We start from the raw sequence: 26,873 nt of genomic DNA on the forward strand, positions 1-26,873 counted from the left end.
CTGTGGTTTAATGAGTAATTAAGAATACTCAGCCTGGGGCGCCTGGGTGGCTTAGTGGGTTGAGCCGCTGCCTTCGGCTCTGGTCGTGATCTCAGGGTACTAGGATCGAGTCCCGCATCGGGCTCTCCGCTCAGCAGGGAGCCTGCTTCCATCTCTCTCTCTCTCTGCCTGCCTCTCCATCTGCTTGTGATTCTCTATCAAATAAATAAAATCTTCAAAAAAAAAAATACTCAGCTTAGCTTTGTTTGCTGACACCCTTAAAAGCACTAAGGAAAAGTAGACTCTATTTCTTTCTCTTTTTTTTTTGAAAATATTTTATTCATTTATTTGTCAGAGGGAGAGAGAGAGAGAGCACAAGCAGGGGGAGTAGCAGGCAGGGCAGGCAGGCAGAGGAAGAACCAGGGTCCCTTCCAAGGAAGGAAGGAGTTCAATGCAGGAATTGATCCCAGGATCCTGGGATCATGACCTGAGCTGAAGGCAGATGCCCAACCAGTTGAGCCACCCAGGCATCCCTAGACTCCATTTCTATCACAAGGTTCTTATTTATTCTCTTAGTCTTCTATCCAGCTTATTTTCATCTAAAAGTCATGGATAATCTGTTAATCTATTACCAGTGTTGCAAATAGGATTTTTAAATAGCAGTTGTTTTAAATATTAATATTAGGTCCTACCTAATTCTCCTAAAAGGAATAGAAGACACAGGTGTCTTTTCATTGTAGGTATGCAATTTCTAAACTTTAATCTTTCTGGACTTCTTTTTTGCTGTGCCTCTAATCAAGAACTTTTTGTAAAAATATTAAGGGTTTATGTTTAAAGAATGAGAGACAAAAAATTGCAGAAAATAAATGATAAATTCTTATTTATTGAAAGACATCCAGTTGAGAAATAGAGAAATAATTGTTAGGTGGGCATATATGGCACATGATTATGATTAAGTTCCACTAATTCATATTTCCAAATTACACTGCTAAACCCAGAGCATTATATTCATGCAGCAGTGGTAGGGAGCATTGATTTTTTTTTTTTTTTTTTTTTTTTAATGTCCATCCTCTTGATAAAGCAATGTAGTATGAGGAACATTTAGTAGAATCATTTTCTACCATTGGAGTATGTGATACTCTAATGTTAAGAAGAAATCAAGTCTAAGTCTAGGATATTCAGACTAATTATTTGTGATATACAAAACTCAGTCAGTTATATAAATCCAGTAGTTCCACCTGGCTTTCACCTTCTTTGTGTTGAAGTTTTCCATCATTTATGGCTTGTCCCAAGCACAAAATCCTGAGCAATGGGATACCAGGTAATGAAACAACATGGTAGCAGGAGTAGTTTACTTTTGCACACTGTTCAGGAGGCCACGGATTTATCTATAAGTTCTTTTTTCTCTTCTGTAGTATCATTACATAGTTCATCAGATACATTAGCTGTAGTAGGTGTAGTCTGGGGAGTCACAGTGTGTCCAAACCCTTGGTAGTGACCCATGGGTGAAGGTGGTACAGAAGAGGCAACAGAAATTGCATCTTGTGAAGATGAGGATAACAAGCTTGTATGTTCATTTTGATCTTGATCCTCAGGAAAAAACTTTTTCCTAGGATGTCCCATGACTGTCCTTCCTTCAAAGTAATAGAAAAGTTTCCAAGTTAGCCAAAAATTGTTTTTACCACTATAAACTTAGACCATGCTAAGAATAAGTTCTCCCTCCCATCTTTCTATTTGAAGAGCCTTACTGGTACTGCTTTAAACAAAATCTTTTCATCTCTGAAATAGCTACTAAATTGCCCTAGTAGGAGAACTGCAAGAATCTATCTATTTGGGTGAATGAAATGGCTGGTACTTACCAACATGCCTTACTTGTTCAGAAATATCATCTCTAATATCTGAAACATCCCACATGGCAAGAAAGGAGTCAAAGCATGAGCCCTCTTCTGCTTCTTGGACATAGGGTTTATATGAGAAAGTGTAGTGATGAGCAATAGCGGCAAGGAACATCTCAATACAGATGATAAAGTCCTACAATAACAAAAACAAAAAAGCAGCCATCTTTAAGCTTATATCTAGTTTTATAGATAAAGGAAAAGCACTATCTTTCTCTCTTCTCAACAAGTATTTGAATATCAACAGCTGTTTTTTCTTCGTAAGGTTATATTTATTTTTTCTTTTTCTAAAATAACTATGGTATTTGGACAAAATGGCAAAAATTTATATCTATTTTATACTACCTCAGTCAAGTATGTTTTAGCAAAATACAATGTATTCTCAATCCACTGCCCAAAGACTAAGAGAAAGGCACAGAGAGAAACTGAAGGAAAAACCAAATCTAGGTTCTATTCCTGGTTCTACAACATATTAGTGATGATGGCTAGTCTCTCTAGGGTTCCTCCCTTTCCTCCTCTGCAGAGTGAGGAGAATAGAATCCCCACAGCCCACATTTTATCAGGTTCAGGAGATAATATATAAAATGGGTAAACAGTAAAGTTTTATTAAGTTCACAGAGAGCACTAACCTGGAGTCCTGTAGCCACAGCTTCTACAGTTTGCCATTCCCATGTATGCTTTTCAGAAATAACGCCAACTTTTACCAACAAAGCAATAACTACTGCTTGCCTGTATGTTAGGAAAAGGTAAACGCCATATCTATATCAAGCATAAAATGAGCAGGTGTTTTAAAAATATGCCATTTAAAAAGTTAAGCCCCAGTACAACTTGTGGACCACCACACCACCACCACCCTGCCTTCAGAGAATACTCCTGAAGACATTGCACATCTATTGTAAATACATTTATCCGCTTTAAAAGTTTATTCTTCCAGTAGTTTCGTCATACGAATTTTGATTATGCATTCTTATACACATGGAACTTCAAAACTTGGTTTATACATCTTTGTTTTGAAAGTGTATACAAGTAATAAGATTTTAAGTTCTTCCTATACCCAGACAATGCCCAAAACCTGGAACAATAAACATTTAAAATAAAGGACAAGTGTTATTTACACATATATTAAGTATTCAGATTATTTTTTAAAACATTTTGAAACCAGTCTTGTTAGAAGTGCTGAAACTACAGACAAACTCAGAAGGCACTGGACTCCCAAGGTGGGAGTCACAATGAACATTTCCAGCACATCCATGACTATGACCCTAAGGTTAAATTTTAACAGCTAATAATGAGATAGATAAGTTCTGTATGTAAGAATTTTACTTCAATACTGCTTGTAATGGTCAAAGAATTAGGAACAACCTAAATGTCAATAGGAGAGTAGTTAAAAAGTTAGACCCACAGAACAGAATACTGAGTAAAACCATAAAAACCCAAATGGTAAGAAAACTATATCCTCACTTTATTGATAGAGAACTATATCCACAGCATACTGAATGTATCCTTGAATTCAGCAAGTTTTTATGCTTTGAAACTCTTTCTGTGGCATTTTATATGTAACATTATCTGCACCACAATATTCATCATTCTTTCTGGGTGGTAGGGTTTCAAGGATGATTCTTTTTCCCCTTTTTGTACTTGTATACTGTTAAATTTGGTGTATTTGTTTCTAGGTCCCCTATCACCCACCCTTTTTACTAAACTGGGACTGTGTACAGTTTTGCTGGGTGGCTCAGTGGGTTAAGCCTCTGCCTTTGGCTCGGGTCATGGTCTCAGGGTCCTGGGATTGAGTCCCGCCTCGGGCTCTCTGCTTGGTGGGGAGCCTGCTTCCTCCTCTTTCTCTGCCTGCCTCTCTGCCTACTTGTGATCTCTCTCTGTCAAATAAATAAATAAAATCTTTTTAAAAAAAATGTATTTTACTAAGTAAATGAACATTACCTCACATTATTAAATATTCTTATGTTTATCTTTCAAACTATAGACTATTCTCTTATATGAAAGGACCACCATATATTCTTTAATGATTCCTCTAGTGATGAGACAGGCTGTCTCAAATTATTTTCTTCTTGTAAGTGTTACGGTGACCATCTGATTATTTCTTTATGAAAAACCAAGAAGGGCTAAACAGATGAACTTTTCAAAAGGTAAGCAGAAACATTTAAATTCATTTTCTATATTAAAACTATTTTGAAAATCCTCCCTAATCGTGTTATTGCCCTGTAGAAAATGAGAACATTTACATTCAAGAGAAAGCAACACTTACCAAAAAGAAACAAAAACCACCAGTTTTACACAAAGAAATTTGCCAACAGGTTGGATTGGACTCAGTTCTTCCTTCAGTACTTTGTAAAATAGAAGCAGGCAATACATGGCAAACTAGAAACAAAATTAACAACAGTTAAACTTCAATACGAATAACTAAATACAGTAACAGAAATAACACAGTTACAAACCAGAGACCTGGTACAGAGTAATATTTTAGGCAGTTTTTTCTAGGTTTTCTATTCTGTTATTTTTATTTTATTTTAAAGATTTTATTTATTTATTTGACAGACAGAGATCACAAGCAGGCAGAGAGCCCGATGTGGGGCTTGATCCCAGGACTCTTGGGATCATGACCTGAGTTGAAGGCAGAGGCTTTAACCCTCTGAGCTACCCAGGTGCCCCTATTCTGTTATTTTTAGATTAATAATGAACTTTCAGAGTTTACTGTGGATGAAATTACAGGATATGCAATTTCTCAGAAGAGATGTATAATGTCTTCCCTGAAAATGTTTTTGAGTATTCCCTTATGGGGGCCCATAAGGAAAATAATGAATAAATGACTGTCATGAATGGAGGAAAAGGCCCTCATTCAGCCCAAATATAAATATATCTGCTTATTAGACAACATAGTAAATAAGTACTATTTGACTAGAATTATGACCATGAAATATGAAAGGAATCAGGGAAACAATTTTTCATGAGGGCAGTATGTTAATCCAGCTCAATTTATTTTTTTAAAATAAGTTTTCAAGACTATTGTTTATTTTTAGAAATCAGTTCTAACAACCTAGTGCATTGTACATACAAATAAACATTTCCCTAGAACTTTAGTTTTCCCCATTACAATTACATAAAATGTTCAGGTAAAAAATATTTTAGAATATGAAAGCAATAAAGAAAAATACAAAGCTGCCCATAGTCTCATTATCCAATCATTCCCTTCTACACACAAGGTGCTTTTTAGCAGGTATCATCAACTAAAATGTAAAATTTTGTTGCATGACTTTTCCCCCACTTTAAGTATATTACTTTTTGTATGTTTCACAGGCTCGATCATGACCTGAGCTGAAGGCAGACACTTAACCAACTGAGCCACCCAGGCGCCCCAGACAGTTATTTTTTAGAGCATTTCAGTTTCTAGAGCATAGTTTTTTAAAAAGGCATTCACAATTTTCCTTTATTCCAAATATATGAGAGAAATTTATTCCTCCATTTTTTTTTCTTTAAAGGTTTTGTTTATTATTTATTTGACAGACAGAGATCACAAGTAGGCAGAGAGGCAGGAGGCGGGGTTGGGGGGGAAGCAGGCTCCCTGGTGAGCAGAGAGCCTGACGCGGGGCTCAATCCCAGGACCCTGGGATCATGACCTGAGCTGAAGGCAGAGGCTTTAACCCACTAAGCCACCCAGGCGCCCCTTATTTCTCCATTTTTATTCAAACCTGGTACTGGAGCGCCTGAGTGGCTCAATTGGTTAAGCGTCTGCCTTTGGCTCAGGTCATAATCCAAGGGTCCTGGGATCGAGCCCTCCATCTGGCTCCCTGCTCAGTGGAGAGCCTGCTTCTCTTCCTGTTTGTGCTGCACACTCAGGTGCACGCTCTCAGATATATATATAAATAAAATCTTTAAAAAGAAAACAAGTGTGCACGCTCTCAGATATATATATAAATAAAATCTTTAAAAAGAAAACAAGTATTTTAAAAAACCCAAACAAACATGGTACTGTCAAATACCAATTACACTTTTTTTTTTTAAGACATAGAAATTTTCTCTTTTTGAGCCTAGGTTATGTGTTTTTTAAGGAGAACACTGTGCTTTCATTTATGATATCCACACAAGTGTGTAATGACTACCAGAACCAAATGAACAAACATGAACAACAGGTCAAGGTAAAAGTCACCAGATAATTTACAAAGATACTGTATTTTTATATATGTGTAAAAACATGTTAAAGTTTCTTCAAGTTCTTTACTATAAATTGAATTTCAAAATTAAAAAACAATGAACTTTATTCCCAAAGAAACTTCTATGAAAATTAAGAGTCAAAGATACTAATTTAATGTAATTAAAATTAATATTTACTCACCAATTGTGACATGTTGTTTATTATAACCAAATAAGTCCAAGCATTCGAAAAGCTAAAGTTCCCTTCATCATATATACCAAGCAGCTCACAGATTCTTAAAAATGGTAAAAATGAGATTTATGATTAACTAAAACAAAATACAGTTTAAAACACAGCACTGACAGTAACACTTAAATTTTCAAGTCAGTTTAGTTAAAAGACCCCATAGATAAGACCCCACTTGATTTTTGGTCAGAGAGGTGGTTTAAAATGAAAATAATTTTCCAGTAATGCTACCATATTATTATCCCTCATCTTAAATCCAAAATAAGACACATACACTGAATTACAGGAGGTAATTACTAGATTAAAAAAAATTAATGTCAACTAATTTTGAAAACCTTGTTAAGACATGTAATACAAGTCAATAAATAAAACTATAATTTTTTCCCCAAACTATCTTGGGAGGTAAATTTTATGAATACCCAGATCTCAGAATTAACTTACATGATTCCCCAGTTTCTAAACTGCAGACAAAGCATGCCTTCATAAATAAATTAATTTAATTCTAAGGTAAATGTTACTAAAGAAATGCTAGCTCAAAGGTAAGATAAAGAAATGAATGCTGCTTTCACCTTTCTTCCCCCTCTTCTCTGAACACACACAATTATGATTAACAGATAAAACATGTAATCTATCCACTTTATCTGATATTCTTAAATTTTTCGGGAATAGTTTTACCAAATAGCTTAATAATATGCCATTTTACCTCATCTCCTAAGCCTTGTCAGAATTCTTACAAAAGAAAAATATGACTTATCCTTGAAATCTAGTACTCATATTCTAGGTTAAGCATATAAAAACAAAACCATATAATGAACCTAAGGTAGGATACTTTAACTTCATGTAACAGATGTTTTTGTAGAGCTTAGGATATTAATGTGAACATTAATATTCGAGAAAAAAAAAGCATTTTTTAAAATGTTTCCAGAAAGTTGTGGAGATTGTTATTTAGAGGAATTCTTTGGTGATTCTTTGCTTATAAATGATCATCTTATTTACTGTTTATAGTAGGGTTTCTACATACTCTGTTTTTTATAACAGACTAGATCTATAGCATAAACAAGTAAATTAATGCTCTTTGTGCATCCTCTTATGAAGTCAGAGCATGAGGATTTTAAGAAATGATAATATAAATTCTTTGTACTTACAAAGCAACAATGGTGGTGAATGGTCTGACCACTGTATACTGCAAAACACCCAGTTTGCACCTGAACAGCAATACTCTGCCAAAGAGTGGGAAAAAAAAAAACCCTTAGAATTTCAACTACTCATTTAAATAGTACCAGATTTTCTCCAAAGCCCCCAAATTAAAATCACTTTGACAAATGATGCCATATTTATATTTCATTCTTTTAATCTTGTCATTCTAAATGATAACTGGGGAAGAATGTAGATGGTGGCAAACATTGTTTAAATGCTGTTTTGAAAATTATTTGACAACTACATCTTCTGAAAGATATCCCTTTCTGTGTTCAGTCTCAAATTCCTGATTACTACAGTACAGAAAGAAGTGTATCCCTGTATGTTTCTGGAAGAAAGACTGAATAACAAATGAACTGTATGCATGTAAATGTGAAAGCATATTCAGAAGGTATTATTTACATTTAAGGTTCAGTTTCAAGTTTGGAATTTAAATATCATTCCAGAGAGTATCACTGATTAGATATTATGAAAGGACAAAAAAAGATCCTGCATAAACAGTTCTTATCCTATTGCTGGGCTCACTCAACATAGGAGAAAATTCACAAAGAGTAACAAAACAAAAAGTCTGGAAATAAGAAAGGCTCTCTACCTTGACAGCCTTGTGCAAGCCTTCTTAAAAGACCAAGTTGCTCTGAGGGCAAATGCTTTATTTAGCACTACTATCAGGAGAACTGATTATCAGTGTTAGGTATTACAAATCCCCTAATTTTAAGAATAATTACATCTAGGGGCACCTGAGTGGCTCATTCAGTTAAGTGGCTGACTCTTGATTTCAGCTCAGGTCATATCTCAGGGTCTTGGGATAGAGCCCCATGCTGGCCTCTGCAGTCAGCAAAGAATCTGTTTGAGGAGTCTCTCTCCCTCTGCTCCTCTCCCCATGTGCACTCCCTCTCTCAAATGAATAAATAAATCTTAGGAAAAAAAAAAAGAATTATATCTAAACAGGAGACTGAGAATCTGGCATTCAAGCCTTGAGGTGTTATGTTAATAAAACTGAATAAAGAAACTGTTGGGGTTCTATATGCTGAGAGCCTTCTCCCTGCAGAGATGGTTCACTCCCATTTAAAGCCAAGTGTGCCCCATGTGGAGGCCTAAGGGGTGCACTTGGGCTTGTTGCAAGACCTCCTGAGAGAATGCCTTGGCTATACATGCTGTGCTTCCTGCCCCATACTCTATAAATAGGGTCAAGTCAATTAGCTACCTTTGAAAGCTGTAGAGAATTACTGAACTGGAAGATATATTTGAAAAAATTGCCCAAAATGTAGCAAAGGCTGAGACAAAGAGAAAATGTGAAAGAGAGTTACAAAGAACTGAACAAAATCAGAAGATCTAACATATATTTTTAGATACAGAGGACAGTAGAGGAAAGACAAAATCAGAAGAGGTTATGGCTAGGAACTCTGTATAACAGATGAAAGATAAAAATCTACAGGTTGAGGCACCCTGTAAATTAGGCAGGACTAAAGCAGAAATAAAACAATCTAAATACTTCATGGTGAATCTGCAGAACATTGAAAACTGGGTCTTAAATGCAGGTGGAGACAGATCATCTATAATGGAATAACAAACTGATAGGAGAAGCTTAGCAGTAATAATCGAAGGCAGAATTAGGAAGAATAAAATCTTCAAAATGCTTGGAGAAAATTCCTGCCAACACAGAATTACACCCAACAAAACTGCCTTTCAAGAATGAGGGCAAATAAAGATACTTTTGGATAGGTGTACCTGAGAAAATTTGACACTGCTACATTGACACTGCAGGGAACTTTTAAGGGCCAGACTTTAGAAAGAAGGAAATGATCCCACAGAGAGTGGAAATGCAAGGAGTGTAGAGTAAGTAAAATTTTTAATATTTGTAGTTAAATCTACAAAAGATTTTAAAAAAGCCTATCCAAGGGCGCCTATCAGTGGGTTAAAGCCTCTGCCTTCAGCTCAGGTCATGATCTCAGGGTCCTGGGATCGAGCCCCACATCAGGATCTCTGCTCAGTGGGAAGCCTGCTTCCTCCTCTCTCTCTGCCTGCCTCTCGGCCTACTTGTAATCTGTCAAATAAATAAATAAAATCTTAAAAAAAATGCAAAAAAAGTGTCTAATTTTTAAGATTAAAGTTAGATTTTAAGTAATTACAGTAAATTTTAGACTAAGTATTCATGATAACATCAGAAACTATGTAACTTTTAAACCAGTGGTAAAAAACGAAAAAAAAAAAAAAGAAAAAAAAAATGGAGTAAAGAAACGAAAACTGCAATAACAAAATAATTAACTACCAGTGGAATCTGGAGTAGCACCCAGGTAGCAAACAGGTTGATATAGCTGCAATAAAATACATATTTTCGTAATAGGTAAAAATAGTCATGTTAAAATTATAAATTGTCAAAGATTATACCCTGTTCTGCTACTATATGAGCTGGAAAAAGCTTCTGTTTTTCAAGGTTTCTTAAAAAGTATTTTATAATAAAAAAATCTATAATATATTATTTGTTAAATGTGGGTGTTTTAAAACAGATTTTTCTGTTTACATTTGTTTGTATTCCTCTGTTTGGAAAACTTTAAAATTATTTACTAAAATCTCCATTAGAATGTGGATTCCTGAACTGGATCCTAGAAAGAAAAAGGACATTAGTGGAAAAACTTGGGCAATTGGAAGAGTTTGCAATTAAAAGTATTATACCAATGTACTTTCTTTTTTTAAGATTTATTTATTTTAGAGAGAGTGCATGCACAAGCACATGTTGAGTGGGGGGAGGGGCAGAGGGTGAGAAAGAGAATCTCAAGCCAGCTGAACACAGACCCCCCACACAGGGCTTGATCTCAGGACCCTGAGATCATGACCTAATTTGAAATCAAGAGTCCAACACTTAACTGAGACACTCAGGCACACCCCACCAATGTATTTCTTAGTTTTGACAAATGTACCATGATTACATAAGATGTTAAACATTAGGGGAAGCTGGGTAAGGGTGTATTATAAATCTGTCTTGTCTTTGCATCTTTACTATAAATTTAAAATTATTCTAAAATAAAGGCTTACTTAAAAAATGGAGTCAGTGATAAAAGAATAGAAGACAAAAAGAAAACAAACAGATGGCAAGATTTAAAATGACTATATCAATAATCAAAAAAATCTAAATGGGCTAATTTAAGTGATAAACTGTCAGATTAGAATTCAAAAAATACTAAATTTCTAAGACGTAATATATCTAAAACATAAGGAAATGGAAAAGATGAAAGCCAAGGGTAGAGAAAGATATGCCAGGCAAATACTAAACAAAAGATGGGAAACCTATTAATATCAGAGAAAATAATTTTAAGACAACTTTTTTTTTGTTGTTTTTAAATTAGCATGCCTGAGACTGAAGGGGGAGGGGCAGAAGAAGGTAGAGGGAGAGAGACTTAAGCAGACTCCATGCTCAGCCTGGAGCCCAATTCAGGGCTTGATCTCATGACCCTGAGATTATGACCTGAGTCAAAAATCAATAGTTGGATGCTTAACTGACTGAGCCTCTCAGGCACTTAAGACAAAAAAGATTATTTGGAACAGAAACAGCATCAAAATATATAAAACAAAAATTGATAGAAGTACAGAAAGAAAGTGACAACCTGGCAGAATTTAAGTATCTTTTTAAGTAACAGTACAAGTAGTCAAAATCAACAGAAATACAGAGAATTTGAATAACACATAAGCTTGAGCCCATCATGCACATAAATATAACACAGCCATTGATTAATATAAAATATACACTCTCTTCAAACATACAAAACCTTTATAAAAACTGATCATGTACTAAGGACATGAAACAAATCTTAGCCAATTCTAAAGGCTGTCTCAGAAGAGTATATTCTCTGACTGCAATGAAAGAAATAAAATGAAAATCCACCCCAGATCCTGTTTGGAAATTTAAAATATTCCAGAGTAACTCCGGTAAAGAAAAAATCCCAATAGGAATTTAAAATGGGATGATAATGAAATTACAGAACATAAAATCTGGGATTTATGTGGTCATGGGATATTAACTAGACTTACTGTGGTGACCATTTTGCAATACATATAAATATTTAATAATTATATTGTACAACTGAAATTAATATAATGTATGTCAATTACACTTCTATAAAAAAACCTGGAATTCAGTGAATATAGAACTTGAAGGGAAATATACAGTCCTTAATGCAGTGTTAAAAAAGGGGATGGCTGGCTGGCTCAATCAGAAGACCAAGTGACTTGATCTTGGAGTGGTTGTGTTCAAGCCCTACATTAGGTGTAAAGATTTGGTGTAAAAATTTAAAAACTCTCAAAAAAAAAAAAAAAGAATGGCTATGTAAATTCGTGAGCTAAGGCTCTAACATGTTAGGAAAAGATAGTAAACCAAAAGAAATGGGAAAAAGGAAGTAAAAACAGGGCAGAAATTAATGACAGAGAAAACCAATATATTACACAGAAAATCAACAAAGCAAAAAATCAGTTCTTTAAAATTTTTATCATTTTAAATTTTTAAAAAGATTTTATTTAGTTGAGAGAGAGAGTGAGCAGAGTGAGAGCGAGCACAAGTGGGGGGGGGGGATCAGACTCCACTCCCCACCGAGCAGGGAGCCTGATGTGGGGCTTGATCCCAGGACCTCAGGATCATGACCTGAGCCAAGGGCAGATGCTTAACTGACTGAGCCACCCAAGTGCCCCCAAAATCCAGTTCTTGAAAAGACTAGTAAAAATAGGCAAACTTCTGACAAGACTGTTCAAGGAAAAAAATAAAGATACAAACAGCATTACAAATGGAAAACGAATCATAACAACAGATCCAGAAGAGAGTGAGAATATATATAAACGTATGCCCATAAAGATTTATTTATTTGAGAGAGTGTGTGTGCATGTACGAGTTGGGGCAGGAGGGGGAGGTGGGAGGGAGAGAGAATCCCAAGCAGGCTCACTGCTGAGCTTGGAGCCCAACATGGGGCTCCATTTCAGGAGCCTGAGATCATGACCTGTACTGAAACTGAGGAGGATGCTTACCTGACTGAGACACCCAGATGGCCCTGTCTATACATTTTTAAACTTTCTTTATTCTGCCTAACTCCTAAAAATTTTTTTTTTAAAAAGTGATTTCAGGGGTGCCTGGGTGGCTCAGTGGGTTAAAGCCTCTGCCTTCGGCTCGGGTCATGATCCCAGGGTCCTGGGATCGAGCCCCACACTGGGCTCTCTGCTCAGCGGGGAGCCTGCTTCCTCCTCTTTCTCTGCCTGCCTCTCTGCCTCCTTGTGATTTCGGTCTGTCAAATAAATAAATAAATCTTTAAAAAAAAAAATGATTTCAAAAACAACAGAATGCCTAAATAGTTCTATACTTGTCCTCCCATAAAGTCCAGGTCTAATCTTCAATGGTATAGCTACAGTCTTTTCCTGTGACACACAAATAAAAGGTGGTAATGCCTATTCAGGCAGTATAACCTGGATATGAAAATCAGACAGGAACAATTTAAAAAAGGAAAATTATAGTCTAATCTCACTCATGAACATAGATGTAAAAATTCTAAACAAAAATGAGCAAACCAAACCTTGTGGTGTAGCAAAGCAGATGATACATCTTAATCACTTTGGATTTATCCTTGAAATACAGGGGGTTTTAACATTAGAAAAGCTAATAATCTAATTCACTAAATTAACAGGCTTAAGGCAAAAACCAACCATCTCAAAAGATACATTAAAAATTCAAACAAGCCAGGAGTAAAAGAGAGCTAGCTCATTTAACTTGACAAAGGATGCCTACAAAACACCTTTAAAAACATAAAATTCAATTACATTTTATAAGAATTCCCTTTACAATCAGGAATAATTTAAGAATATCTAGGGCTACTCAACTGCACGGTGAGAAGAGAAATATACAGTATAGACTGGAAAGCAAAGAGATCCTTCACTTGAAGAGGACTATCTTCACACAGAACTTAGATCTACAGACTAAGAAAATGTAACAGGATTTTTGGATTTAAGACCAACATGCCAAAACCAACTGCCTTTCTACACACTGGAAGCAATTAAAATGATTTTTAAAATAGATGCCATTTATAATATCAATAAATATGTTTATAAAATCAACAAAGATATGGAAGACTTTTGAAAGTACATTTGAGGAAATGTGCTTTACTGAAAGGTAAATGAAGAGCTAAATAAGTAGAAAGCTAGACCATAATTATGGTAAGACTCAAAAAATCATAAAGATGTCAATAAACCAAAGACAATTCAAATAACAAAAAAAAACCCCACAGGTTTTTCAAGCAACTTGCCAAACTGTTCCTAAAGTTTTTATGTAAGAGCAAAAACCCCAAAATAGCCAAGATAATAGGGTCAGGGCCCTAGCCCCTCACTTTAAGGTTTATTAATATCTTGTAGTAGTTAGTGTATGGAATTGGTCCAGGAATAGAAAAGTTAACCAATAAAACAGAAGAAAAACAAAAAAACCAAAACAATAAGCCACAGACAGACCCATACGTGTTGAAACCTGACATAAGACAGAGACCGCAAGATCAGTGAGTGAGGGAGAAGGGACAGAATGGTGCTAGGACAATTAGCTATCAGAATAAAATGAAACTGCCTTTCTACTTCATACAACATAAAACATTCAATGTTTATAAATCTTAATGAGAAATTTTTGAAATCTTTATAAGAAAAGCACAGGACAATGTTTTTGTAATCCTGTAATTGGAATAATTTTTTGAACAAGACACACAAAAGTACTGACTATAAAATAAGATAAATTTAATTATTAAAATTAAATTCAAAACTTCTATTTATCAAAAAGGTGGCAAAGCATGCCAAAAACTATAAAAAAGGTATTTTCTATACACAGTAAACAAAGATTTGTATCTAAATATATAAATATCCCCTACAAAGCCACGAGACAGACAACCCATTAAAGCGCCTGGGTGGCTCAGTTGGTTAAGCGACTGCCTTCCGCTCAGGTCATGATCTCGGAGTTCCGGGACCAAGCTTCACATGGGGCTTCCAGTTCCACGGGGAGTCTGCTTCTCCCTCTGACCTTCTCACCTCTATATTCTCTCTCACTCTCTAAGAAGTAAAATATTAAAAACTAAAACAAAAAACCCAAAAAACAGAAACAAGAATTCCCTGGGAAAGGAAATACAAATACTTAATAAACATAAAAAGTTGCTTAACCTCATTACTAATCAAGGAAATCCAAATTAAGACCACAGCAATATACCACTTTATATTCCCTTGACAGGCAAACATAAAGAAGTCAGGGTAATTCCAAATGTAGGTGAGTATGTGGTTCAAGTAGAAGTGTTTTATACTGTCAGTGGGAGAGGAATACTGCCACTTCAGAAAACAATTTACCACTAACAAGGCTGAACAAAACCTAAAGACTTAGCACGCCACTACAAGGTACACACCCTAGGGCAATTTTTTTCAAACTGTCAAATTTAACTTGTTAGGCCATGACCTGAATTTTAAAAACAAGAGGAAGGAAAGGAATATAGAGTAAGGATTAGTACCATTTCATGAAACCATTTCTTTCACCAGTATACTAAATCAACTGGTAAATGGTTTCCCCTCCTCCATACACAATTTAAGGTTCACTGAAAGAAAACTCAGTGTGCTCACTCTTTATGTTACAGCAAGAGGAGAAAAAGTTGACCTAGTTTTTTAATCAATTAACAACTGCAAACTTGCCAGCTATTTACATCTTATAACCAAAGCACTATACTGAATTATCCTAAACAGCAGAGCCTAAATAAGTATCAGAGTTGTAACACCAGTTACCTACTAGAGGGAGACTGGTAGCCTACAATGCATTTATACATAAGAGCTGTTTTATTATTACTAAAGCCATACCTCTAAATTACATAACATAGGTAAACACTTAATCTTTTATCAAAGCAAAGAATACCTGAGTTATAACCATGGATGCACTGCTGACATTATTCAGGCAGCAGCTATCAAAATTCAAGTCTAGGAAAAAAATGAAACCAACTCAGAGATTTAACAAGAATAAATGTAATTGTGTAGTGAGGAACAAATCAATTCCACAAGCACAGACTAGGGGGATTTTGACCAGTAGTATCCCTTGAAAAAGGTTTGGGGTTTTAAGTGGACCCCTAGCTAATTGTGATAAGCCACCCTGAAGAGAGAGCTAGAGTCTCATTTTAGGTTCTGTAGTATTAGGAGGAGAGTCCTAATCAAAGCCAAGCCATCATCATTGTATTTACTGGATCACTGCAATCTCTTCCATCCTTGTCCACTCTCAATTCAGTCCACAAAAGAGCACAATAATCTCTAAAAATGAAATTTGGGCACTAGTTCTCTATTCAACATCCTATAATGGTTTCTCACTATCCTGACCAAACTTTAGACAGGTCTCCTCTGAGCTGTCTTGTCTTTTCCTTTCTTTTTTTTCTTTCTTTTTTTTTTTTTTAAGGTTTTATTTATTTATTTGACAGAGATCACAAGTAGGCAGAGAGGCAGGCAGAGAGAGAGGAGGAAGCAGGCTCCCGGCTGAGCAGAGAGCCTGATGCGGGGCTCCATCCCAGGACCTGGGATCATGATCTGAGCCAAAGGCAGAGGCCTTAACCCACTGAGCCTCCCAGGCGCCCCCTGCGTTGTCTAGGTATCATTCTCAGGCCTTGTCCTTGGGGCCTAAGTCAGACTGAGTAAGAATACTGCTAAGTCATCCCTCTATCCCTGATACCTGATTACCCTTGATACTTGCTAAGCTCCTCACCCCCAGTCTTGATGTCTAAGTGCTTGGTCTGCCCTTTTCAAGAATTCTATTATGCCATTTTAAAGAGAATCCCCCTTCCCTTGATGTCTCCTCTCAGTAATTTTCCATCCAGTGATACCTCAATCTGCTCATTAGCTATAAATCTCTCTGTCCATATTGTATTTGTTGCTGGGCACAGTATCTCTCCCCCATTTCAAACTTAAAATAGTTTTCTTTTACTATTCCTCTTTCATAGTCTTTTCCTTTACCTTCATAGCATTTCCTGATGTAAGTAACTCTGTATTTGTGTCTTCATTTAATTCCAAACGTCCGAACTGAAATGTAGGTTCTAGGAGTTCTACATCTGTTATATGCACTAGAATATATCTGTATATTGGCACATACTAAGTGCTCAATACATATCAAGTGTGTTAATGAACATATTAAGAGCTTACCATTTAAAATAGCTGGGTAGCTCCCTGTCATTGCACGTGTGTAAACTAGAGACATATATAGTCCCAATGTTGGACAAATGGTTCTGTATTGCATACTAGGCAATACAGGTCTCCCTAGGTTGTAGATCTACAAAGATTACTCTAACTCCAAATCATTCTAGTTATCTTGATTGGCAACTTTCACCTTAGTCCCCATTATCAGTGATCAAGTCCTACCAGATCTTCAGTTGCAACCTCTTCCTTTCATTCTAATTTCATCTCTCTTTCTCAGCTTATCTCACAAATGGGACTGAAATAACAACTTCCTAATTTATTTCTCCATTTCTGGAATCTTCCTCCCTCCAATGCATTCTTTATAGTATTACAAAATTAATCTTTCTAAAATGGTACCTTCAAAAGTTTCCTTGATGAAAAATATCCAATGGCTCATTCATATAAAAAATGCAATCTTAGCTTCAACTGAAATTTTCAGGCTTTATTTTTCTTTATTGTCCTCTATGGCTATAGAATAAGGCCAACAGACCATTATATAGTACTAGAATAAACATTAAACACTTACCCACTTAGACTATCTTATCCCTGGGTCTTACATCTTATTTTGCCATTAACTAGCTATGTAATCTTAATCTCTGTAGATCCTGGGTCTCAACAGTAAAAGGATGTTGACTAAATGATTCACAGAGTTTTCTTCCCTGCAAGTTGTCTATTTAGGATAAATAATGTACAAGAGAGTTCTTCGTTTGTGTGGTGGATTCTAAAAATGTGCTTTCATACTCTTTAAACTTGACTATGAACTACTTGAGGGTAGGAACTCTTCTTAAACTTTCAGTCCTGCTCCTAGTACTTAACATGCTGCTTTACAGAGAAATGACTGCTGCTTAAAAATTTTGTTTAAATACATAAAAAGATTAAAATCAGTCATACTTACTCTCCCATTGTCCATGGTGGACAGCAACACAATGGAGGGAAATGTTTCTGCTGATCTTTGGCTTCAAGGATTAATACCAGATTTGGATACCGGTTAGTCAGATAATTGGTAAGGAATCCCATAAAGTTGTAAATGACATAAGCTTCATAACATTCCCTGCAGGTATCCACATATATTGCAATGCTGGGGTATTTCAAAGCTATCCACTATGAAAAAACACAGATGTTAAAAATATTGCAGCTAAAACGAATTGCCATTCCAATTCATGGTTATCACAATGCTAATTTTTAAACTTGATATTTACATCAAACTTTCTAAAATTTATGAGAGCTACCAGACAATCTGTGAAATGAATTTTTAAAAGCAAAAAAGCTACTGGATACTGGTAAAAACATTCATGTTGGGGGGGGTAAACAGTATGAAGAAAGAAGCTAAATTATTCTGTAATTAGGTTCTTAAATATAATCTGAAATTTTTCTTGAGATAATCATAGAAAATGCAATTAAAGATATTTCCTTTATATTTAACCAAATTAAAGCAGTGATCTGTGACAACTCCATGTTTGAATCCATCAGGGAAGGGGTTTTCCCCCGCAAAACAAAAGATTTACTACATAAAAAGGATGATAATGTAATTTTAAATATTATATTCTTTAAAGGGCTAAGAGCTAGTACTTAGAAATTTTACACGATTCAGCAAAGAAAATAGCTATAGATTTTTTAAAATTTAAAACACCCATCTTTTCTATTGTCATACTTCATCTTTTTTACTAATATTAAAAACAAGTGAATCTTTGCACTTTTCTTACTAATCTGACTCCTTATTGCCAAATAATAAACTTTCATTACTGTAAGCATTCTGTAAATATAGTTATATCATCAAGCAAGTTCTTAGCTAATGAGATAAAATTAAATATACTTACACTATCTAAACTGTATATAGGTACCATCCAAAGAATCCTAGTTGGAAAGCAAAGCATAAATTAAAAACATTTTACATCACAGTTATGAAATAAGTGATCATAACACTAGAAGAATTAAAATATATTCACACTTACCTTATTATTGGTTTCTGTAGTTCCGGTTGTGTATAATGCACTAAATGTTGCAATATCACCCACAGCGATATAGGTATAGTCAATAGCAAAAAGATTCCAGCAATAAACCAAGCCTTGGTGTGTATTCCAACCTTTAAAAAAAACAAATATTAATAAAATAAATCCTGATATTATAACTGAAAAGCTAAATAGAGAATCACAAGCATGCTCCACGCTCAGGATAGAGCCCAACTCAGGGCTTTGATCTCATGCCTTGAGATTATGACCTGAGCTGAAATAAGAATCAGACACTTAACCGACTGAGCCACCCAGGCACCCCAAAAAAATCTTTTATGGTCTACTCCTTTGCTTTTATGTTCGGAGAGTTAAAATCCTACCTACATTTTCTGTAAATTTTATTGTTACCCAACATGTTAATAGAACATGTACAGAGTATTGCCTAATAACTTTGCTAAGTTCTTTATATGTGTTATGTCTTTTAACCCTCCCACTTGATAAATACTGTCAGAACTACTGTCCAAATAAATTGTATTAATTCATGCTACTTCTATTATATAGAACAGTATCAACTCAGGATATTACATTTTAAAAAGCTCTAATTTCATTTTTTAGGTATCTGATCAATATTTTATCCTTTAAAAGCTTACTCAATTTCTAAAAATATACTTTGGATGATTTTTTTTAAGATTTTATTTATTTATTTGAGAGAGACAGAGAGAGAAAGAAAGAGACAGCATGAACAAGGGGGAGGAGCAGCGGGAACAGGGAGGAGCAGACTCCATGCTGAGTAGGAAGCTGGATGAAGGGCTAGATTTGTTGGACTCTGGGATCATGACCTGAGCTGAAAGCAGACGCTTCGCTGATTGAGCCACCCAGGCACCCCTGAGCTATCTGAATCTTAGGGCAGAGTTGAAGCAATTCACTCACTTTCCTGCCCATCCCCCCAAATTCTGAACTTCTGTTCTATCTGTGGAGTCCGAAGAGAGTGAATTTTATATTAATTTGTGAATTCACTCTTCAAGGCAGGAGTACAAATTAATGCTCATTTTTTTAAAGGAAAAAAAGTGGGCATTTAATTTTGGTACTTTTGGGATGTGAACAGTTAATTAAAAGAGCTAAAAGTCCACAACTTCTAGTTTTACTTTTTTTGAATAACATTTTTTTTTTCAACAGGGGTATAAAAAATGTAAGTATAGAGAGAACAAATGCATTTTTACAACAATGAACTTCTACACTAAACAGTATGGAAAACCTGGAAAGCAAACACAGTTAGCCCTTGAACAATTTGACAGCACCCCAACTCCTGTACAGGTGAAAATCTGTATATAATTTTTGATTCCCAAAAACTAACAGCCCACTACTGATCAGAAGCCTTACCTATCACATAAATAGTCCTTTAATAGATATTCTGTATGTTACATATATGTTTTCTTAAAGTAAGCAAGTAAGCTAGAGAAAAGAAAATGCTATTAAAAATCAAAGAGAAAATACATTTATAGCAGTACACTGTATTTACCGACAAATATCTGTGTATAAGTGGACCTATAGCAGTTCACACTCATGCTGTTCAAGGACTAATTACACAAAAAGTATTGCTGAATGCTGGAGAATAATCAAAACAGTAAGTGAAAGCTAAGTATGTGGAGATGAAGATTCTAAAAGCAATGTCTGTGCAATCATTTTCCAGGATTTTTGCTTGGCTCAATTTCATTTAATATTTAGTACCGGTGGTCCCAGACTTACCTGATTCAACTTTCAATTTCTTGACTTTACAATGATGCAAAAATAATGTGCATTCAGTAGAAACTATACTTCAAATTTTGATCTTTTCCTGAGTGTTTTGCTGTGTGGTCTGATGTTCTCCTGATGCTGGGCAGGGGCAGGGAGCTGTAGCTCCCAGTCAGAGATGGGATCAGGAGGGTAGACAATCTATACACTTAACAACTTCCTTCACATGTGATGGGATTACATCCGGAAAAACCCATAAACCCATCAACCCATGAAAAACCCATAAACCCATTGTGGTTGAAATACCCTCAGTTGAAATTGCATTTAATGCACTTAGCCGCCAAACAGTATAGCCTAGGCTTGCCTCCCTTAAACATGCTCAGAACTCTTACATTAGCCTACACTTGGGCAGAATCATCTAAAACACAGCCTACTATAAAGTGTTTAAGATCTCGTATCTCGGGACGCCTGGGTGGCGCAGTTGGTTGGACGACTGCCTCCGGCTCAGGGCGTGATCCTGGAGTCCCGGGATCGAGTCCCACATCAGGCTCCCAGCTCCATGGGGAGTCTGCTTCGCTCTCTGACCTTCTCCTCGCTCATTCTCTCTCTCACTGTCTCTCTCTCTCAAATAAATAAAATAAAAAAAAAAAATAAAAATAAAAAAAAATAAAAAAAAAATAAAAATCTTAAAAAAAAAAAAAAAAAAAGATCTCGTATCTCATGTAATTTACTGAATACTATACTGAAAGTGAAAAACAGAATGGCTATATGGGCACAGAAGGGCTTTAACTGTATCGGTTGTTTACCCTCATGATTGCAGGGCTGGTGGAAAGCTACAGCTTGCTGCCCAGGCCCAGCATCATGAGAACATTACACTACAAAGCACTAACCCAGGAAAAGATCAATATTCAGGATCTGAAGTACGGTCTCTACTGAATGTATACTGCCTTCACACTACTGTAAAGTCAAAAAAATCATAAGTCAAACCATCATAGTTGAGAACCTTCTGTATACCCACAGTGCCATTCTGTTTTTCACTTTCAGTACAGTGTCCAATAAATGACATGAGATACTCGATACTTTATTATAAAATAGCCTGTGTTAGATGATTTTGCCCAACTGTAAGCTACAGTTATTCTGAGCATATTTAAAGTGGCTAGGCTAAGAGATGATGTTTGGCTGGTTAAGTGCATTAAATGCATTTTTACAGACAATATTTCCCACTTATGATGGGCTTATCAGGACATAACCCCATTATAAGTCAAGGAAGACCTGTGTTCATTTTAGCGATGACCTAGAATAATAATAGCAGCATATTCTAGATCTTCTCTGTTAGAAGGTGACAATTAAGAACTGTATTGTCAAGTAATTTTAATGCCCACGTTTGTTGTTATAATTCCTTACTGCCAACTTGGTGGTAGACTTAAGAGAAAAATGATGTGCTTGTGACTAATGAAGGCCAAGCATCCTCAGTGTGATATAAAAAAGAAAGTTCTTTTCAACTGATCATAAAACAGGTGACTAGAGAACTGAGTCATTTGGCAACTGAGTGATGCCAAATTAAAAAAAAAATCTTGCATCAAAGAGTTAGTACCATTTTTACATTGCAGGTGGTAGTTTCAGAAACACATCATCTGTCCATATTGATGCCATTAATTTGAATCACTGGTTTTATAGTTTTTTGATTTTTGAGATACCTTAAAAAAGCTATATGCATAAGAAATGTAATCTGTTTTGTGTGCACATATATTTAAGAAATAAGTAAATGTTAGGTATCTGTAGAAATTATTAATATAATTATTACCTTTATTTTAATTTACATTTATTTCTCAATAAATTATTCACATTTGAATTGATATGAGGATATCATTAAGATTATTAGACTTAACAGCCATAAGCAGAGATACGTAGTATAGATTTTTCCCTCCTATGGTAACTTGAAGAAAGCAGAGAGGAAAGAAGAAACCATTAAGGACAATCATCCAGGAGTGAGTTAAGTAAAGCTGAGCCAAATGCTTTCAGAGCAGAGAGTAGAGTGCAATGAGAGTGCTCTCTGGATTCAATCCTCAGGAGAAGAGAGGAGCACTTACACAGAGAGAAGCTACTTGGGGCATAAGGACACGTAGGGCAGGGTAAAAGGACAGCAGAGTACTTTGACAGTATATGTGCATTTAACTTACTGGACTTCCATTATTCATGCTCAACCAAGTAAGAGACAGAAATAGTTTAAGTAGTTCAGATGGTCATCTTCCCATTCCAATAAGTAAGTATATGCCCCACCGTGGGCACAGGATGGGCTCTATGAACTTCCTATTTTTTACAATCTCAGTTCCGACTGACTTCTCACTGTGGAAGCACAGGAATTCTAGTGTTTAAAACACAAAAATGTTTTTCATGCAAACTGTTCCTTAACATTTAGTGCTCAAGCAAATCTATGTTACTTTGCTTCAGGCGTTCAACTGAGAACCCAATCCCAACTAAGATGTTATTCCACATGAAAAAGAAATTGGGGCTCCAAAGCAATAGTGAAATTTTAAAAACATTGATAATTAGGGTTTACTGAACACCTACTATGTGGCAGGCCCCACATTACGCATTTTTGATACATAAACTCATTTAGTGAATAGTGATGTAGAGAATGACATATTGTATATACAGCACTTAACACAATGTCATGTTAGCCACTATCTCTCTGTGTCAGTTTTCCTACCCATAGAATGAGGATAACTCCTATGCTTCACAGGTTTTAAGAAGATCAGATAAAATTACACCTAAATCCATGATCCCGGCGTCCTGGGATCGAGTCCCACATCAGGCTCCTTGCTCGGCGGGGAGCCTGCTTCTCCCTCTGCCTCTCTGGTCTGCCTGTGCTCGCTCTCTCTCCCTCTCTCTCTGACAAATAAATAAATAAAATCTTTAAAAAAAAAATTACACCTAAATCTTGGGGACATGCTCTACTTATTGTATGTAACCTTAAAAACAAAACACAACAAGAGAAAAAAAAACCCAAACCAAAAAAACCTGACTTAACCCACACTCCTATCCATAATGCCATTCATTTCTCTGGTCCATTTCATAGTAAAAATACTCAAAACAAAACCAAAAATGAACAAAAAAACTTGTCTTCATATCCTGATACCACTTCTTTGACTCACATTCATTCTTCCAACAGTTTCAGTCCCTACAGCTCCAGAGAAACCATTCCTAGGATCACCAATGACCCTCCTACCTTATGAAAACCAGCAGACGACTCAGGAGCACTACTCAACTCCTGAAACACTCTCCTTTTCTGGCTTCCAGACACCACTCTTTCAACATTCTGTTTCCTCACTGGCTGATGCTCTTTTGTTAAGTTCCTATTCCTCTACCAGATTTCTAAATGCTGGTGCCAGGTTCTTAGCCTCTATAATCTCATTCACCCTTATGGATTTTTTTTTTTCCTAAAGATTTCATTTACTTATTTGACAGAGAGGGAGAGCAAGTGCACAAGCCAGGGGGTGTGGGAGAGGGAGAAGCAGGCTCCCCTCTGAGTAGGTAGGCTGATGCAGGGCTCCACCCCAGGACTCCAGGATCACCACCCGAGCATAAGACAGGCACTTAACCAACTGAGCCACCCAGGCACCCTATCCTTATGACTTTAGACACCATCTCTTTTCTGACAACTCTCATTTTAATATCTGCAGCTCGAACCTTTCTGAACTCTTGCCTTGCATATCCAACTGTGTATCTGACATGCCCACCTGATGGTCTCTCATCGACTTCAAACTAAATGTCCAAAGCAGAACTCAAATTTCTCTCACACATGTCCCGATCAACTTTCCATCTCAGTAACTGGTATCACTATTTACCCTACTGTTCAAGATAAAAAAAAAACTCACAGTCGTTCTTGATTACTTTCTTTCTTTCATTTCATTGCCTCTCCTCCCCAACCCAACCTTTGGTAAAGTCCTTTTTCTTCACTGACAAGGATACTTCAAATTCACTTTTCCATCTCTATTTCTACTATCCTGATTTGGGTCATAAGTCATTGTAACTCAGGCACTGATGACTTCTTAACTATCGTGAAGAGCTTTCTAATGTCCCTTTACTTCCACTTAATTTTCCATAGCTGGTAGCGGTGTTTTGAAGATGCCCACTTGTTCATTTCTTAGATCTTTTTTTAGTTTCTTCCATAGCATTTTGTGCAATTTTGTTTTACTGATTTGGGGTTTTGTTTGTTTGTTTTTCTTTTTTCTTTTTTTTTTTTTTTTTTTTGGTTGTAGTGGTCTCCACCACGACGTTCCATGCAAGTGGGAACCAGGTTTTTAGCTCTCACCATACTGAACACATGCCTGATTTATCACTGGGATGAAGGAAAGTTTGCAATTTTTAAACAGGGTAGCTGGGTGACATCAGTGGGCCTGAAGGACATAAAGGAATAAGAATACCACCTGGGATAAGAGAATGCCACGAATGGGGAACATTTAATGTAAGGGCCGAAGCCTACCCCAAATGTCTGAGCAAAATCACTGGTAGAAGCCCAGAATTGGGGAAAGTCAGAGGGGGATGAGGCGGGGGTGGTGGCAGATTATGCCGGGCTATACTGGCCATAGTTAAAGCTGCTGGCTTTTAATCTGGAACTCTGAGTGATTGGAAAATTTACAGAAGAGGCACATACTGTGACTTAGGTTTTAATCAGATAATTTGGCTGGTGAATTGAGAATAGTCCAGATAAGACATGAAGAGAATTTGGTTCAGGGTGTTTGCAGTAGAGACTGCAGATTAAAATTTTCCTTACAAGCTGGCACTTAAAAACCACAGGTAACTAACAGCTAAGTGAAATCTTACATTGGATTGATATTGATATTATATGTATTAGCCTTAAAAGAAGTTCCTATGACACACTCCAAAAAATACTCCCAAGTAAGAGAATCCTAGTTGTATGAAGAGGTCTATCCTTGATTTCTGGTAGACAAATCATGAGAATAATCTACACTTCTAACAAATGGGGACTATTTAACATAGTGGAATATTATATTAACATGACAAATAACTACATAGGCTATGCCAATATGGGAAAGTCAACAAAATATAATTTAGTGAACATAGAAAAAACAAAATGTATATTAAGCTGCACTTTGTTTAATTATTTAAGAATCATTTCCAAAGCCTAAAATAGCCATGGGCTTGCCATTGCTCTTGTAAAATAGGTGTTGCTAAATAAAAGTACTTTCTGGTATTTATTAACTTAGAATTGAAAACTCACTATACAATTTTTATAAAGTACCCATCTGAGTTGAGTATTTACCTTGGGGTCTTCCAGCTTGTAGTACACTTTACTGATGTCACAATAAGAATATGACATCAAAAAATATACAAGGGACTTTTTGCAAAATCTTTGTGGATTAAGAGCTTGAGCTAATTTCTAAGTAAAAACAAACTACAAATTTAAACCCACTAGAATCCTTTAATTCAGGAAGCTAGTTAAGTGCTAACAGAATCCAAATACATGGTTTTCAAGGTTGTTTATTTGATCTAGCCAAGTCCAGTATCTGAACAGATCAGATTTCAGGAATAAAATTACCTTACTTTCTGGGAATTGATGAATACTTGCAAAAGAGTGCTCTTCTAAGCAGCAATCTTAATATAGTCTATTTTCTCAAACTGGTCCTCCTTCCACCCGCAGCATGCTTTGAAATACCGTGAACAAGAAACCAGACAGGTTTATCAACTAAGACTGGGCTCATTTACATGACGTAATTTTCAGGATATCAAGTCTGGGACATCTGGGGTAAAAAATGGGCCACCTTAGACAGAAGAAAGGGTGGACACCCATGGTGAAGGACCTTCTTACCTCCAGCTTCTGTAATTCCCACACGCATAGAGGAACCGCAACCACTATGGACACCAGGTAGATGACCACCGCTAAAGGTCGAATCCACTGTCTCCAATTCCTCCAGGTACAAGTGCAAGGCATGTTTCCGCATAAATCAGCTCCAAGTAGCAAGGAAAAAGAGCTCGAAGGAGATTGTAATGGGGAGCCCTGTTCTTTGGCTGTCGTGTCAACTCGCATACTACAGAGAACAGCTGTTGGGGGACTTTACCAGCAGCTCGAGCCGCCTCCTCGGCCCGCGCTGTGCTTTCTGCTGCTGCTACCGCAACTGCGGCCGCTCAGGGTGTTAGCAGGGAGCAGTGCGGGCAGCATCCTTTCTTCCCTGCCCCGCATCTACCCAGTTCTTCCGCGGTGGAATCCCCGGGCGGAGCCGCTGCCCTCACCTGGGTATCGCCCCGAGCTCCCCCTGCACCATGGCCTCGAGGACAGCGGCGCCGACCAGGACCGACTTCTAAACACCCTGCACACAGTTTGGCTCTGCCCCGCAGCTGCCTGTCCCCTTGCTCTTTTCTTGGGTAGTTGAGCTTCCTCCCTCCCGCGCCTGCAGGGGTCTCTTGGCCCGATTCTGCCGGCAGACAAGAGGCGAGGACTCAAACCCGCGGGGGCCAGGATTTCCTCACTCACTCCCACGGGACATCCCCCACAGCGGAACCCAAGGCCAC

General features: G+C 36.6%; 1 protein-coding gene across 3 annotated transcripts; it reads right to left on the reverse strand.

Moving 5' to 3' along the window:
- Positions 1 to 842: 842 nt before the first annotated feature.
- On the reverse strand, positions 843 to 26,873 carry TMEM184C (transmembrane protein 184C). 3 transcript variants are annotated; one of them, XM_044224905.1, is made up of 10 exons: positions 26,173 to 26,873; positions 18,612 to 18,742; positions 18,477 to 18,513; positions 17,555 to 17,760; positions 7,413 to 7,487; positions 6,223 to 6,316; positions 4,138 to 4,250; positions 2,504 to 2,603; positions 1,839 to 2,010; positions 843 to 1,613 (listed from the first exon to the last, which is right to left on the reverse strand). In XM_044224905.1, the coding sequence occupies exons 1-10, from the start codon at positions 26,389 to 26,391 to the stop codon at positions 1,348 to 1,350; spliced, it is 1,413 nt and encodes a 470-aa protein (XP_044080840.1). In that variant the 5' UTR covers positions 26,392 to 26,873; the 3' UTR covers positions 843 to 1,347. The 3 variants fall into 3 exon arrangements, with proteins under 3 accessions (XP_044080840.1, XP_044080842.1, XP_044080841.1); XM_044224907.1 differs by lacking the exon at positions 26,173 to 26,873 and adding an exon at positions 22,520 to 22,552; XM_044224906.1 differs by lacking the exon at positions 18,477 to 18,513 and having other exon boundaries at positions 26,173 to 26,402.

This window comes from Neovison vison, chromosome 11, assembly GCF_020171115.1.
Source record: "Neovison vison isolate M4711 chromosome 11, ASM_NN_V1, whole genome shotgun sequence".
Classification (NCBI taxonomy): domain Eukaryota; kingdom Metazoa; phylum Chordata; class Mammalia; order Carnivora; family Mustelidae; genus Neogale; species Neogale vison.